General features: G+C 32.7%; 5 protein-coding genes and 1 pseudogene across 6 annotated transcripts, besides 1 other annotated feature; 5 read left to right on the top strand and 1 right to left on the bottom strand.

The window, feature by feature from the left end:
• Positions 1-479: 479 nt before the first annotated feature.
• Positions 480-2,234, top strand: TVAGG3_0512750 (uncharacterized protein; the record flags this gene model as incomplete). Its single annotated transcript, XM_001329226.1, has 1 exon — positions 489-2,153. One exon carries the CDS (start codon positions 489-491, stop codon positions 2,151-2,153), a length of 1,665 nt encoding a protein of 554 aa, XP_001329261.1.
• A 1,936-nt stretch (positions 2,235-4,170) lies between these two features.
• Positions 4,171-5,277, top strand: TVAGG3_0512740 (protein of unknown function (DUF3447); the record flags this gene model as incomplete). Its single annotated transcript, XM_001329225.1, has 1 exon — positions 4,171-5,277. One exon carries the CDS (start codon positions 4,171-4,173, stop codon positions 5,275-5,277), a length of 1,107 nt encoding a protein of 368 aa, XP_001329260.1.
• Positions 5,278-5,327: 50 nt separating this feature from the next.
• On the top strand, positions 5,328-6,101 carry TVAGG3_0512730 (myotrophin family; the record flags this gene model as incomplete). Its single annotated transcript, XM_001329224.1, has 1 exon — positions 5,328-6,101. One exon carries the CDS (start codon positions 5,328-5,330, stop codon positions 6,099-6,101), a length of 774 nt encoding a protein of 257 aa, XP_001329259.1.
• Positions 6,102-8,595: 2,494 nt separating this feature from the next.
• Positions 8,596-9,899: a mobile genetic element.
• Positions 8,692-9,819, top strand: TVAGG3_0512720 (annotated as a pseudogene). Its single transcript has one exon. A coding segment is annotated over exon 1 (1,128 nt).
• A 1,325-nt stretch (positions 9,900-11,224) lies between the features above and the next one.
• TVAGG3_0512700 (armadillo (ARM) repeat-containing protein family) lies at positions 11,225-13,606 on the top strand (the record flags this gene model as incomplete). The annotated part of the gene is made up of 1 exon (XM_001329222.1): positions 11,225-13,567. The coding sequence occupies one exon, from the start codon at positions 11,225-11,227 to the stop codon at positions 13,565-13,567; it is 2,343 nt and encodes a 780-aa protein (XP_001329257.1).
• Positions 13,607-15,543: 1,937 nt separating this feature from the next.
• On the bottom strand, positions 15,544-16,017 carry TVAGG3_0512690 (glycine-rich protein family; the record flags this gene model as incomplete). Its single annotated transcript, XM_051236997.1, has 1 exon — positions 15,544-16,017. One exon carries the CDS (start codon positions 16,015-16,017, stop codon positions 15,544-15,546), a length of 474 nt encoding a protein of 157 aa, XP_051094821.1.
• Between the last annotated feature and the right edge of the window lie 1,756 nt (positions 16,018-17,773).

Genomic DNA, 17,773 nt, shown 5'->3' with positions numbered 1-17,773 from the left:
TATCTCAATTAATTTCATCGAGGAGAGTAAGATATAGCAGTAAATCTTTAAAAATAAGGACCTATGAGCATTTCCAATCTTTCATATAACTTACTATCCATTATATTTTGTAAAATTTTTCTGAATTGTTAGTTATCGACATACTAGAGAATCATTTTCATAAATTCACTTATGAGGCTTGATAGTTTTAAAAATTTTTCCTTATATATCAGTTTATAATTTTTGAGCAAATTAATTGTAGAAAAAAGAACTCAATCTGTAATAGTTAATATTAAAATGACATAGGTAGGTAATACCAATCATTTATGCATTCTAAATCTTTTCCTGAGAAAATTTCTTCATTCAAATTATGTCAAAACAACTTTTTAGTTCATATTTTAGACATTACTATAATTGTTGAATTCAATTCATAAATAAAAGGTTATGGATGTAGTGGTGTAAACACAAAACCGATTATTTTTTTTATATTTCTTAGACTCAAAATTTTGATGACGTTAGACTCCACACAAATTAACCAATCAATCGACCAAATCAAACAGTGGGTGAAAACTTCCACGAAATACGATCCATCTGAAATTTCTTCGAATATTGATTCGATTTTTCGTGATCTTGTAGAAACAATTGCTCAGACAATCAGGAAAAAGCTTTCTGATTACGAACTACAGATTGCTAACCTGAATTGCAAGCACTCTGAACTAGAACAGAAAAACGATTCTTTAGAAGACGAAATTTCAAAATTAAAAGGTGACTCACAGAAGCTTAAATCGTTCATGGCATACAAGAAAGTTGCATTTAGTCAAGACAACTTTGATCTTTCTCATAAGAACGAGTCTTCAACTCCTCCTCCTCAACCAAAATCTCCAACTCCTCCGCAACCTTCAAGTCCAAAGCAGTCATCTCCACAAGTAAACGTTGCAAAATTGACAGCTAGAATGCAATCACTTGAACTTCAGATCGAATCTCTTTCTAACGAAAATCAAAAATTAATTGCCGAAATAAATGATTCGAATAACAAGCATAATACGTATGTACAACAGTTGTTGTTCGACCACGAACAAAAAGAAAACGAATACAAGGAGAAATTGTCGAAACTTACACTTGATTCAGGAAAATTCCAAAAGCAACTCGAAACGGCTACATCTACAATATCAAAGAAGGATGAGAGAATCGAAAACCTTAAGGGAATTCTCTCTAGAAAGGATACAGAACTAGTAAATCTCAAATCAAGAATTATTGATGCAGAAGAGACAATTAAAGAGCTCCAAGAGATGGGAGATGAGAACAAGAAACTTTACGAGATAAATAAAAGTCTAGAAGAAAACAGAGCTCGTGAAAAATTAAATTATCAGACATCAGCAAGATTAGTCAAAGCAGAATGTGATGACAAAGTCCAGATCCTTACGAAGAAGCTCGCTGCAGTTGAAAATGCCTTGAATGACACACTTTCTCAGAAGAATTCCCTTGAATCTTCAATTTTAGAAGCACAAGAGAACTCCAAGAGCGTTCTCCATGAGTCTAAGATGCTCCTTAAGAAGGTTGGAGAGCTAGAAGGCCAGAATTCCTCTTTAAAGAACGAAATTTCTGAATTAAATTCAAAGAATTCATCTTTAATGAGCGAAATCCAACATTTGTCCCAACTCTCGAACGACCACATTGAAAATTCCCCGTCAAAACCGCAAAATTCCGAAATTTCAACAGGATCTCCACAAAAATCCTTCATAAACAGGGAAATTTCGAAAGAAGTCATGGAAATTAGCCGAACCAACAACGAAAAGACCGAAAACAATGACCAAGAACTTGTAGATAAGTTGAAGAAATCATTATCTCTTCTGAAAGTTGACAGCAAGCTTTCTAATACATCAGAACTTGCTGACCAACTAATATCTACACTCGAGAACCAGCCAAAAACCGAGAATTTCGATACAAAGGAGATTTTCGAAATTTTAGGTCCAATAATTAAGAGATACGAGGCTGATGCTGCTTCATCAAACTCTCCTTCAATGGTACTTAGGAATACTCAGAAGCGCTTTATGAATTTGCTGAGCAAATTTAACGATGCTCGCGATGTTATTAAATCTGTTCGTTCAATTGTAGAAAGCTCAGAACCTGATGAATGCCATCACGCACTCAGAACATTATTTGGTGTAAATTAATATCATTATTTTTTTTTTTTTTTGAATTCAATACTGTTGTTTAAATATTTAGGCGAGTGTCTTGGTCGGACGTTGTTTAAGGGTTCACTTACTACTCACCAAAATAAATACAGTGAATTGAAATGTTTTTTTATAAGAACAGTGAATTGAAATGTGTCTTTAGAAAAAAGTCGAAAATTTTTGAGTGAGTTTATTGAAAAATTCTTTTAGAAGGCAAGAGAATTGCAAAAAAGGTAGACCAGCAAAAAATACGTTATTTCGCAATTTTTTTTAAAAAAAATCTTATGGTACTTATTTTCATTTGAATAGCCTCTCAGATGAATATAATTCTAAAGATTTAAGGGAGCATATTGAACGAGTCCTAGAATAATTATATTATTTGTTTTATTTGACAATTAGCTATGATTTAGTTCCTCATATCTTCAATTAAAAATTACTATCGTTGTTTTCAAGGAATTTTGATTCCATTCATCATTCGGCTCGCTTTCATCATTATCTAACCTTCGAAAGTAGTATGTTAAAATTTAATATTTCACATCTAATACTTTTCACCTATAAAATTGCCCACAGATATAACAGGATTCTTTGCTTACTAATACACTTTAACATATTTTGAAATGAAGCCCAATTTATCGGGCCGTTTTCGAGAAAAAGTCATTTTTGTAATCAGAAATGGCAGGTTTCCTACTTGTGCATTCATAAATTGCAAAATGATAGAGAACACATAGGTGTTATACTATTTTAAGCTTATTCACGATATTTACATAGCTTGTTGACAAGATATTGACAAATTTTCTATGATCTACACTCCTGAACAGGAAACAAACAAAACTTCACAGCAGATTTGCTAAATCTACTATTTTTAAATGTCAACACACAAATACATGATAAGCTCTCGGTTATTTTACAATTTTTTTCTATTTATCTATCATCTTGTACTAATATGTTACATTTTTTGTTTTCCTATGAATAAAAATACCCTTAGCTTAACTTCTTTTAAAGTAATATCATTTCGTTACCTCGATATTTTACATTAACCATTATTCATTAAAATAATTCAATAATTTTAATATATATTATAATTTGATAGTTTAGAGATCATTAATATACTCTATATTCCCTTCTAAATTTTTGAAACAATTATAATTGAAAATTTGCTCTTGGTTTTGATACCAGAATGCAAACATTCTCATTTAAATCAATTAAAAACATCTTTATAATTCCAAAATTTTTCCATTTTTCATTTTTTGATGTTAAAATTGTATTTTTGTTCTAGATTTTTATTTTTTCGAATTTTTTTGGAAATTTCTTTATGAATTTGAGCAGAAACAAATGTATTGACATAATCCACTAAATGATATTACTCGGTTTTTATAATTTGGAGATCATATATATATATATTTTTGGTTCAATTCCAATTCGTATCTTATCAATATAACTATTTGTAATAGAATATTGTGTTAAAATACGCTCTTTATGTTGAATACTTCAATTTTGTTCAACAATATTATTAGAATAATCAAAAATCAACTCAATCAAATTTCCAAAGTTACGAATTATGATATTTTTTACAGTTGTGAAGAAACACACAACTACACAAACTCTAACTTACGTGTGCTGTACCAAAATATTCATGTTATCTAATGACAATAAAAGAATATAAACTAAATTTTCTGAAAAATATGTAATGTTCAAAATTTAAACCGTGAACACATTTCACATCTCAAAAGAATATATTTAGTGAGCAAGATATTGAATATAATTTTTAATAATAATATCTCAAAATCGGCCCGATAACTTTCATGCGATACTTCGCACATCAAATATCCATCCCCTATATAGTAAGTATCCATAGCCAAAATCAAAAATTATTGGTAAAAATTTTGCTGGTCTACCTTTATTGCAAATTTCTTGCATATTTTGAATGGCTATTTTACACATTTTGCAATAAAATGACATCATTCATTTTCTTTTTGAATTCCATTCAAAAAGTAAAAGAACGATGATAAATTTTTTCATGTCTGATAAAGACATTGACCCAAGTAAATACACTGAATTGAGAAGTATCTGTAAATGCTACATCGATTCATATAATGCATTTTATAAGCTGAAAACTGAAAATGAAGAAGAAATGAACAAGATATACAAAATGATCAAAACAGAATTGATTGATTCAAAGAAACGTCTTCCTTGTACTATTATAAGCGACATTTTATGTATCATTCCGTATAATAATCGCTATACAAAGGCTTATTTATCTCTAGCCAAACTCATATATGATAATTATCATGTAAACGAGGAAATCAGAGTTCCATTAACTGTTGGATACTTATTTTATAAAGAATATGGAATTAAATTAAACAAATCTGATGATTTCGAAACAATTGAATCAGAAAATCTCCAAATTCATACAGAAAATACAATTTACAGGGCAATTATGTATAATGACTTAGAAACATTCATTTCATTCACAGAAAGAGAGGGATTTGATAAATATCAACAACTTTTTAGTGAATTATATCCAGATTCATCAGTAGGATATTATTTACTTGAATTATGTTGTTACCATGGAGCAGTTGATTGTTTCAAATTTTTAAGAACAAAATTTAAATCAGAAATAACTGAAACATGTCTGCAATTTTCATTTTTAGGCGGAAATCCAGAGATCATGAGTGAATGTTTGAAATATCAAACACCAGATAAAAAATACATGAAATATGCAATTATTTCACACAACATTGATTTTGTAACATTCTTGATGAACGAATACGATTTAGAGATCGATTTAGATTATTGCGTAAAGTTCAAAAATCTTGAATCATTTTTAGTTTATTTCGATCAAACAAATGATTTTAACCAATGTTTTATTAATTCAGCGTGGTTCAACATTCCATCCTTACTCGAATACTTCCTTTCACATGAACTAAATATCAATGAAAAAGATGAAGGAGGAAGAACAGCTCTTCATGTTGCAGCACGTTATAATAATAGGGTAATAGCCGAATTTCTTCTTTCACATGGTATAAATATCAATGAAAAAGATAAAGATGGAAAACGGCTCTTCATCTTGCAGTCGAAAATAATAGTAAAGAAACAATCGAATTTCTACTTTCACATGGCATAAATATCAATGAAAAAGATGAAAAAGGAAATACCGCTCTTCATATTGCAGTAATGAGAAATAGAAATGAAATAGCAGAACTTCTTATTTCACATGGCATAAATATCAATGAAAAAGATGAAGATGGAAAAACCGCTCTTCATTATGCAGCATATAATAATAGTGAAGAAACAGTCGAACTCCTTATTTCACGTGGTGCGAATATCAATGAAAAAGATGAAAGAGGAAGAACAGCTCTTCATGTTGCAGCACGTTATAATAATAAAAAACCAGCCAAAGTTCTTATTTCACATGGTGCAAATATCAATGAAAAAGATGAAGATGGACAAACCGCTCTTCATCAAGCAGCATCTAAAAATAGTACAGAAACAGCCGAACTTCTTATTTCACATGGTGCGAATATCAATGAAAAAGATGAAAGAGGAAGAACAGCTCTTCATTATGCAGCAGAAAATAATAGTGAAGAAACAGCCGAATTCCTTATTTCACATGGCGCAAATATCAATGAAATAAATAAAGATGGACAAACCGCTCTTCATCAAGCAGCATCTAAAAATAGTACAGAAACAGCCGAACTTCTTATTTCACATGGTGCGAATATCAATGAAAAAGATGAAAGAGGAAGAACAGCTCTTCATTATGCAGCAGAAAATAATAGTGAAGAAACAGCCGAATTCCTTATTTCACATGGTGCAAATATCAATGAAAAAGATGAAGATGGACAAACCGCTCTTCATATTGCAGCAGAAAATAATAGTGAAGAAGCAGCCGAACTCCTTATTTCACATGGTGCAAATATCAATGAAAAAGATGAAAGAGGAAAATAACCTTCTCAACCATGCCAAACCATGAGGAGTCAAAAAGTTTGCCATACCAAATACATAGTTAAATTTTTTTTTCTAAAAAAAAAATGATATTTTTTATTGTTGAGTAGGTAAGAATTCAAGATTAATAATGAATTTATAATAATAAGTATTGCATTTATAGTCACATCTAGCTAAGTTCTTCTGAAGTCTCTCATTGAATGAGAGACTTCAAAAGAACTTTGACCTAGTATACCATAGGTATACCCGGTTCACTTGGGTCTAGGTAATGCAATATTTAATTGAAAAATACAAAGTTCTTTTAAGACTCTTCATTTGTTGAAGAGTCTTAGAAGAACTTCACTCTAAGGTAAAGGTTTTACCATTCCTAGACCTTATGATGGTCAATGAAGCCGTAATTAGTTGAATAGAGTGAAGTTCTTCTGGTACCCCTCATTTGATGAGGGGTTTCAGAGGAACTTCATTCTAAGGTAGATGATTTAATATTCCTTGGCCTTGTGCTAGCCAAGGAAGTTGTATTTGTTTGGATTTTGGCGAAGTTCTCTGGTTTTTGAAATTTTGATTGAGCACAATCCAGAGAACTTCACCAACTCTGTTGTTCGCGCGATGATCTTGTAGGGATTCAAATACCACCAGGTTAATTTTTTTGAGTTTTTTTTTTTAATTTTTAGCCTTAGTAAAATGTCAACTCGATGAAGATTTTTAAAAGGCGTTAGGCCTTGTTTGGCCATGCATTGGTTATTAAAGAGAAAAAACCAACACCATCCTAGTCAGCATTCCTCTTTTAATAAAAAAAAAGAAAAACTCTATTTAATGATAAAAGATAACTTTTCAAATAAATGTTATTTTCAATTAGCACTCAAAAGTTATTTTTTTATTTTTTATTTTGTTCTCAATGGAGAACTTAGCAAATCGTTGTAGGTGAAACATATATTGAAAACGATCGTGTCTTATTTGCAACCGATCGTAGTGTACATGTTATTCTTAAACCAACTTGCGAAATCATCACTGGGGATCCAAATGCAGCAAATTATGCCTTCAGAGGGAGTACAAATACACTTCTTTCCATCACATTTCCTCCTGATTCAAAGCTCAAAAACATTGGCGACTATGCATTTAGTGGTTGCTCAAAACTTTCTTCAATTAATTTCACAAATTGTCCATCACTCCAAGAAATCAGATCACACGCTTTTGATGGATGCTCAATATTATCTCAAGTTATTCTTTCTAATAATATTTCAGAATTATCTGAATATTTATTTTCAAATTGTTTATTTTCATCATTTAATATCCAAAACTCGATTAAAAAATTAAATAGATTTTGTTTTTCTAATTGTAAAAGCCTTAGAACTATAAATATTGGACTTGAATCTGAATTAGTTAGTATTGAAACTGGCGCTTTCGCCGGAACATTGATAACACAAATATATTTTCCCAAAAATCTTTCACAAATTAGTCAAGCAGCATTTATGAGTGCTTCTCTTTTTAATGAAATTATTTGTGACTCTCAAAACAATTACTTCTCAGTAGAAGATGGGATTCTGTACAATAAAGAAAAGACATCAATAATATTATGCTTCCAAAACAACTATACATCCATTATTATCCCAGAAACAGTTGAATCAGTACGCAGAGCTGTTTTTGCTGGCCATTTGCTTGAAAATATCACTTTTAATTCAAAACTAAGAGTTCTTTCTGAATCGTTCTTAGAAGGATCGCATATTGTTAATGTCACCATTCCAGATACAGTGATAAGTCTCGGTAATTCTGCATTTGCTAGATGTAAATATCTCAATACAGTTGTAATTGGAAAAGGAATTACAATTATTCCAGAGAGTTGCTTTCGGAGTTCTAATATTTCGAATATTACACTTAATGACAGGATTACAACAATTAAAGCTTCAGCGTTTTATGAATGCTTTAACTTAAAATATATGAAGCTTCCTAAAAGTTTAATAAACATTGAAGGAGATTGTTTCCCACGTGATGTTATTCTTGATTTTCCAGAAGATGCACCATTTGCTTTTGCTAACCAAAGTTTGTTATATAATGGCAATAAAACAGTAATATATATGCGTTTCAGTGAACTTGAACACTATGATATCCCTTCTTCAGTTTCAACTATTTCAAATGGCCTTTTTTCTTATCTTGGAAAATTGAAATCAATTAATTTCCAATCAAACTCAAATTTAACTTCAATTTTAAATGGAGCTTTTTGGGGATGTGGAAATCTTGAAACATTTGATTTTCCAAATAATCTTACATATATTGGAAATTATGCATTCAGGGACTGCAATTCATTGAAAACTATTTATTTTCCAGATTCTTTGGTAACTATTAATGTCTATGCATTTCAAACATGCAGAAAATTAACAGAAGTTCGTTTTGGAAGAAATATCAGATTCATTTCTGTTACATTTTATGGATGCGGAGCGTTAGAAACTGTGATATTTGAAGGATCAGCAGGAACAGAAATAGAATTAGATTCATTTATATATAGGGTGTCCAAAGGTGCGTTTAGCACAGCGCTCTATATGAGACTATTAAAGGAGATATATGCTGATTATAAATATATAATAAAAAATATGAATATATGTATATGATGAGTATGTTGTATTTTGGCGCCATGCCGGGATATAAAATGAATTTTGAGACAAGAGGCGGTTTCGCGGGAAATTTTGGTGGGATTTTTTTCATTTTTTTAATGAATCATAAAGAAACCATCCTCGCTCTTGCAAAAAAATGCAAAGACTGTAAAAAAATCTACGAGACATTGGTAAAATGCTTCGGTATGGATGCTCCTAGCTATTCCACTGTAACGTATCATGTTAGGATGTATCACTTCATGAACAAAAAGGCGCCCATCATAAAAATTGACAAAAAATCGCCGGATCAAAGAAAAATCAAAGCAATTCTTCAAGCGCTAGATGAAGACCCAAGAGCATCACTCAGAAGGATAGAGGAGATGACAAAGATACCACATACAACAGTCAGTTATTATCTGCACAATTATTTGAACTACAAACTAGCGTATACACGTTGGGTTCCGCACAACCTTAATTCAGTTCAAAAAAAATCTAGAGTCCAATCTTCGAAAGAGCTCCTCTCTATATTGGGTGCGTATCAATCCAAGAAGTTTCGCTTTTTAGTAACAGGGGACGAGTCTTGGTTTCAATATGCAACAGAAGCCAAAATCATGTGGATCCCGAAGGATGAAAATCCGCAAACATTCCCGAAGAAAAAAATTGACACACCAATGATGATGTTGTCGGTTTTTTGGGGCGTGAATGGCATCATCGCAATTGATATTCTTTAAAAACCTAATACGATGAATGCTCAGTATCTAATTGACAATGTTCTTACTCAAATTATCAATTCTGATGAGTTTGAGAAATCCAAACAACAAAAACAAAAGTTTGCAATTCATTTTGATAATTCAAGAGTTCACAAAAGTCATAAGGTAATGAATTACTTGGTGGAAAACAATGTCAAAGTTGTTCCAAACCCAATTTATTCACCTGATATTGCACCCTCTGACTTTTATTTATTCGGCACGCTAAAAAAGAGAGCTGAAGGACGCGAATTCGCGAGTCCAGATGATCTTGAAAATTTTGTAAGAGAGCAATTTGAGCAATTTTCTCATGATGATTTAAAGCGTGTCTTTCAAGCCTGGATCGATCGCTGCGAACGCGTGATTGAATCCAATGGTGATTATATTTAAATAAACTTTATATATATGTAACTTGTTTATTTCTATTCGCAGTATTCAGGTTTGTGCTAAACACACCTTTGGACACCCTATATTGTTCAAAATTAAAAACAATCATTTTAAGAAATATCACAAAGATTGGAAAAATTGTTTTTGGGGCTGTACTTCCTTGCAAACATTAGAGATTCCTGATACAATTCAAAGTATTGGTTCAAATGCGTTTTTATATTCAGGTATAGAAAATATTACATTTTTAGGAAATCCTTCAATTTCTATTATTCCGGATAATGCATTTAACGGAGCAAATAAACTTCGTTATATTAATTTACCTGATTCAGTCAAAGAAATTGGAACAAACGGATTTGGATATACAAATATAACAACTTTTACAGTACCTCATGATACAAAATCAATATCAAATTATGCATTCAAAAATTGCAAGAATCTTGAGACATTCATCATTAGCGAAAATAGCTCATTTAATTCACTTGGTTACTCAGTTTTCGAAGGATGTATATCACTTCGTCAGTTTGTTTGCAATGATAGCATGTACTTCACAGTTGATAACAACGCCCTATTCGACAAGAATAAAACAACACTTATTTGTTTCCCTCCTGCATCACCATGTAAGTTCTTTTATGTACCATCTACAATACGTAATATCTCTGCAGGTTCATTCCTCGGATGCAAGAACCTTGTTAACATCCTCATACCAGATAATTCAGTTGAAACAATCTACCGACGTGCATTCGCGGATTGTACTTCTCTCACTCATATCAACATACCTATTTGCGTTCAAACTATCCAGACACATGCATTCTCTAACTGTATCCGCCTCACTTGTGGCATTGACATCGAGAACATGACTGAAGCATTTCTTGAACATCTTTATAAAGAATGCCATCTTAATCGAGATTGTGTGAAAGCATGCAGTGTTATCACATGCAAGAAATCTGAACATTACCGGTACTTCTCATCCTTCTTTATATTCACGCTTACCGAAGGTACTGAACTAGGCTTATTTTGATTGTTTTTTATTAAAACTTTCATTTAATTACCGTAAATAAATAAATGGTTCATTGAAAATGCTTAATTTTTTTTAATTGCCGCATATTCTCCAGATTTTAATGCAACCAGAGTTCATTTATATACTTTTATTTTTTCCCTTTGTCATTTCTCATCAAAATATGCTCTATAGATACCAGCAATTGACAAAATTAAATTTTGTTGTGTATTTAAGTGACGGGCATTTAAATACGCCAACAGGCAAAGAAAGAGCTTTACATAATGAGAAATTTGTTGAACTTATAAATTAGTTCATTGGAAGTTTATAATTTAAAAAAGTGGCGATATTGCAATTTAATGCCACTAGACAGAGGAACCTATCAAAATTATTTTGTTAACTCTTCATTTTTTTATGGCAGATATTTTAGAAAATTCTCCAAATTTCATACAAGTTTTATGCGGCCATAAACAAATTCCTGGTGAAGAATATGTCCAAATATCCAAGGAATCATACGAGTTTTCAAACTCTGAAGAAGGATTTCAATGGGCTATCTCAGTTGTTCAAGAACAAGTACCAAATCAAATGAAAGTTATTGCATTTTCCATTATAGAGAATTACCTCATAAATCATTTTGAAATTCTCCTCGATGAACAAAAATTATTTTTATTAAATCAGGTTTATGTAGCTTTAGCTTCTGATATCAACCCACTCACGTATAAGCTTGAAGCATATATCATTTATACACTAGAGCCTGATTTATATAACTTTTTTAATACTATTAACATTCCTACCAAAGTATCTCGATCATTAGCCTTTCTTGAAGAATTCCTTTCATTAATACAGAACCCGACACCAAGATCAGCCGATATTATTGCATATATGACCGAAAACGAAGTATTTGATGCAATTTTGATTTATCTCTTAAGCCATTTTACTCCATTTTCAAAAAAGATTTATTTCGTCTTAAAGCAGATCGTTGAGATCTACGAATTAACAGATAAAAAGGAAATTTGGAAATACGCCTTACAAGGGCTTTTACAATTAGATACAATGGTAGATGCATTAGAATTAATGGCTGCCATAGCAAAAGTCACAGATAATTACAAATTCGTTTACAAATTTCTTGTTTCGTCAGATTACTATCGTTTTTTACAAAGTTACAAGAACGATGAACAGATCATGTATAACTTTGCTGTAATCACTCATTACCAGTTAAAAAAAGGCGATTATTCCACTTCAGAAATTTTCAACAACGCAAAATTCATTCTTATGAATGGACCGCCAATGGCAGGAGCTGCTATTGTTGAAGACGTGCGCCTGGAGTTACACGAAAGCTTTGCTGACGTTGTAAATTTAATTTTCAAATATAATTGCGACGAAGATTACGTTAATCAGGAATACATTGAATACTTGTTAGATAAGTTCGTAAACAAATGGGAAAATCCTTATTCCGAAAAATATTTGAAAAAATTATATGAAATTCAATCTGTTTACATGACCGAAGAGAATCAGCTGGCCGTGGCATTGACATTCACGGAGATATTAGAGAGAATACATCGGGATTTCCCTGATTCGTCGTATTACAGTTATTTCATAGAAATTTTCTCAGATTATTTTGAAATTGAACCGGAAAACTCGTTACTGATACATAATTCAATATTTATGAACTTAGTTCTTATCATCCACCAACCAGATGCTGAAATTGACCTTGACTTCGTTTTCCATCAGATATTAAAGCGAATTGATGCAGGACAAGAAGAGTTTATATCATTATTATATAATTTCATTGATAAATCATTGGATTCCATAAGTTTTGATATAGGTTTAATTGAAAATCTTCTGAATTCTGGAAATTACCAGCTTCAGAGGTGCGTAGGATTACTTCTAAACTACGTAAATGATGCAAAGATACTATACGCCATAGTAGAATACATCATACAGCTAGATCAAACAGGAGTTTTGCTGATGGAGTGTATTCTTGGAATTAGAAGAGAGAATTTCTCAGAAGACCTTATCAATACGTTAATGACATACCTCAAATCAAAGACACAAGAGTTTAAAGAGGATGATGTCGCTCTTTCCAAGTTTATTTCTGTATTATTCTACATTTCAGAAGAAAACGCTTTGGATGTGATCAAAGAACACTCCATGCTCCAAGTCGGACCAGAATCTCTATCAACAATCATTAAAATCTTCAAAGAAAAAGAAATTCATAATTCTGAATTTTTCAGAATGGTTTTTGAGAGCTTTACGGACGTTTTCCATAATGCAACAAAGCTGATTATTGTCCAGGAGTTCAAATCTTTCATAGAAAACTTTCTAATTTTGGTCGATGTTTTCATTCTCAATATAGACGTAATTCCATACGAAATTCGGTTCAAATTCTTCAAGTTCGCTATCGAGGCCTTCCAATACGCCCGGTATCTCCCGAATTCCTTACCGAAATTTACGGACTTTTTCATGAACTACTACGATTACATAGATCCCGACCAATTAAACGAAATAATACTCCATACATGGGATATTGTGAAGTTTATTCGTATTTCGATCGACGATTTGTTCGCATTGATCAGATTCCACGCTTTTTGCATCGACCACGATTACTGTGGAAACGATATTTTTGCGGGAATTCCAGAAATTGCCCAAAATGAAGAAATTAAAAACGAATATTTTGGTCTCATCGGATTAGATCCATTAACTGACTCAGAACTATTCGATGACTTTTTGGATAGGTTTTATGCATCTATTCAGTAAAATTGTTTGATTTTTTTAAAAAATAATTTATATTTTCAACTTTTTAATAGGAATAACAGTACGGAAATTTAGTTCTACTCATTGAATATAGTCCACAAATAGTTTAAAAGGATAAATGTGTTAATAATGCAAAATTTTTCTTATCAACTTACCATTACGCACTCATTTAATTCCAATAACTTACAATAAGAAATGCTAGATAATCCTTTTGCTCCATTTCAGTCCATTATTAATTATTGATTTCTAATTCCCTGTTAATTTTATAGGATCACATGAAAACGAAGAGAGAATATCAGATTCATGAATGAAATTGATACAGAAGTTGTGATGATTAAATTTCTCTGAAATAGAGAATATCAACTTAATCATGTTAGGAAATATTAAAAATACATTTGAATACATGGAATACTCTAATTTTACTCAAAACAAAATTTATTTTTTCTATGAATAAACAAATAGATTATATAAATATATGAAATAATGGAATTCTTTTTCATAATTAGCAAGCGTAATCAGTGGTACTGTATATGATATTCTTAAGTACCCATTACCAGGATTTCCATTTGAATCCGTTCCATTTGCAAGTTTCATTTTTTGATTCCCAGCAAGAACAATAGTATTATAAAAAGATACTTCTGGGAATGGAGTGCAACCAGGATTTCCTGATATATAAGAACTTCCGCCACTTCCAGGCGCATTGCTGGTTGAAGTGATCGAAGTACCTCCTCTATATCCCCCACCGCTACCTCCATTTCCCTCCATAGTGCACTCTCCATAAACACCTTTAAGCCCATCTGTTCCTGTTCCGTTTTCGGTTCCATAAGTTTGATTTGCTCCCAAAGATATTAGGGAACCTCTCTTCCCATCTTCAGCAACAAAACCTCCTGCACTTCCTGCACTACCTCCGCAAGCAGGGCTCCTATTTCCTTCTGATCCAAAGCCTTGTAAACCTCCACCACCGCCCGATACTAAGATTCGACTGTTGAGCGAATTAGTTCGGTAGTAAATCGTAGTGGCACCTCCACCGCCTGATCCTGAATAAAAATTTGATGAATATGGAGCACCTCCATTTCCCCCGCCTCCACATCCTCCTTTAGTAGGGCGTTTTTCTTTGACTGATGATTCTCCAACACCACCAACAATGGCATACAGCTGGGTCTGTGAGTGCAGTTCGATAGTACCTGCAGTGTAGGCACCACGACCACCGTTATTACCGCCAGCAGCTCCCCACGCTTCGAAAAAACATTTGCCTGGATCCAGGACAATGCTGTATGGGGTACATGCTTCATTATAATCGAAGACAGAAACAACACTTCCAGTATTGTTGTGGAGTAATGAATAGGAGGGATAAGGTCCCGTCTAAAAGAATCAAATTCAATTATTCAATAGAATTTGATGTATTGATTTCAATTTTTCAGAAGGAATTTTATAAGTTCCGTTTTTTCGGTAAAGAAATTTTTCTTGGAATTTTGTGCCATTCAAATTTCCGAAATTACAAAAAAAGTAAATGTTATCTGAAATGAGAACAATTGATCCCGACGATAGAACCATCAAATTGTAAAACAAGCAAAATGATTTGTTTCTCGCTTTTGATGTTATGGGAGGTATAATGATACTTTTTATAGAAATTAATTGAATCTTCAATTATTGCTTTGGACATAAAATTAGATAAATTTCATCAGACTTTTCAGAGGATTGAGTTGACATTCAATCCTCTGAAATAGTTTAGTAAAATTTAGTGTCTCAAGACTATTTCAATAATAGCTCCGTTTTTTTAAAAAAATTTAAAAATCGGGTTGAGACTATAAAAATCTAATTAATTTGATTAATCTCTTATTTATTTTAGGGTTTCATGATTCTGTGGTTATAATTCAAAGAAAGTAAATCTATAATCAGATTTTTATTCAAACCATCAAATTCATGTTCTGATTATCAATAAGTTGATTTACAAATTCAAATTATTAATTTATATAACTTTATGAATCTAATAAAATATTGGTAAGAATCAAAAAGAAATGAAAATCAAAATATGATTTGAGACATGAACAAATGGGAAGTAAATATGTGATTCTGAGGTAGCCGTGATTAGGATTGCCAGTGGATATAGTTCCGTTTGGTAATATCATACTTTCATTACCTGAAACAATCTTCGCGTTATTGAAAACTATTCCTACGAACTTAACGCATCCTGGATGTCCAGATATATACGAACTTCCACCCGAACCTGGAGAATCAAATTCCGAAGTTGAACTCAACCCACCTCTATATCCTCCACCACTACCACCGCTTCCTTCACCTTTGTAGTTTGCAAGTTTGCCGTTTCTTCCGTCAGCGCCAATTCCGTTTTTGTTTCCATTAGTTTGACTTGCACCAATAGAAGTAGCATATTGATTTACTCCATTTCCAGCTACGAGACCTCCTGCATATCCTGCAGTGCCTCTTGAAGCCAAACTGTCTTTGTAGCGACCAGGACCCTGAAAAGCTCCACCGCCACCCGAGACTAAAATTCGATTATTTGCCGAGTAGCTTTGGTAGTAAATAGATGTAGCACCGCCGCCTCCAGCACCAGAATAATAATCGATGTTGCATGGAGCACCTCCTCTACCACCACCACCACAGCCTCCTTTAATATTTCGAACTTCTTTAACAGATTCTTCACCAATCCCACCAACAACGGCATAAAGTTGCGTTTGGCGGCCAAATTTAATAGTACCTGAAGTGTATCCACCATGACCGCCGTTGTTCCCGCCAGCTGCACCCCATGCTTCGAAAAAATAATTGCCTGGATCCAGAACAATACTGTACGGAGTGCATGCTTCATTATATTCGAAGACAGAAACAACATCGTGGCCGTGACTATGCTGTAATATGAAAGATGGGTAAGGAGTCAGTCAACAATTCGGGTAACCCAATAAAAATAAGGTTAATTTTATATTAACCTTAAAATTCAAATTCATTCAAATTAATCGGATCCCATAAATTATCAAAAACACATATTGGATTTCAGAATTAATTTCCATTAAATTCGAGAAAGATACATAAGGATCAATGTATTATAAATCAAAGTTTTCCTTTCTCCGAAAGAAATTTTCTGATTTTAAATCATACGTAATTAAGTTTTTCTTTATATTTAATAATTATGACATATGATAGTAATGGTTGGTTTTATTCTAACAAACATAAATATCCCTAAGATTCTAATAAAAGATTGGTAAGAATCAAAAAGAAATGAAAATCAAAATATGAATTGGTATTTGTACATATTGGAAGTAAATATGTGATTCTGAGGTAGCCGTGATTAAGATTGCCAGTGGATATAGTTCCGTTTGGTAATATCATACTTTCATTACCTGAAACAATCTTCGCATTACTGAAAACAATTTCTTGGAACTTTGAACATCCTGGATGTCCAGATATATACGAACTTCCACCCGAACCAGGAGAATTGAAATCAGAAGATGATGCTAATCCACCTCTATATCCCCCACCGCTACCACCGTTTCCTTCAGCTCCACAATCGAATTGAGTAGTGCCTTTCCTTCCATCAGATCCAGTTCCGTTTGAATTTCCAACAGTCTGGCTTGCACCAAGAGCAGTAGTTTGCACGCCTTCTCCATTTCCAGCAACAAGACCTCCTGCATACCCTGCAGTTCCACCACATGCAACTGAATATATGGTGTTAAGTCCGGGACCCTGGAAAGCCCCACCACCACCTGAAACTAAGATTCGATTTTCGTCAGAATAGCTTTGGAAGTAAATAGTTGTGGCGCCTCCACCTCCTGCACCGGAATAAAAAGTAGTATTGTATGGAGCACCTCCTTTTCCGCCACCACCACAACCTCCTTTTGTTGCTCGATTTTCTTTGACAGGTTCTTCACCAATTCCACCGACAATAGCATAAAGTTGCGTTTGATGGCCAAATTTGATGGTACCGGATGTATAGCCTCCATGACCGCCATTGTTCCCGCCAGCTGCACCCCATGCTTCGAAAAAATAATTGCCTGGATCCAGAACAATACTGTATGGAGTACATGCTTCATTATATTCGAAGACGGAAACAATGTCATGAGAATTGTTATGTAATAATGAGAAAGATGGATATGGTGCCAGTCAACAATTCGGATAAACCAACAAAAAATAAGGTTAATTTTATATTTTAAGAGTATATTAAAAATAAATTTCTTCAATCAAAGAATTTACATTAGA

This window comes from Trichomonas vaginalis, chromosome II, assembly GCF_026262505.1.
Source record: "Trichomonas vaginalis G3 chromosome II, whole genome shotgun sequence".
In the NCBI taxonomy this organism is placed as follows: domain Eukaryota; phylum Parabasalia; order Trichomonadida; family Trichomonadidae; genus Trichomonas; species Trichomonas vaginalis.
This window is presented reverse-complemented; position numbering and strand designations above follow the sequence as displayed.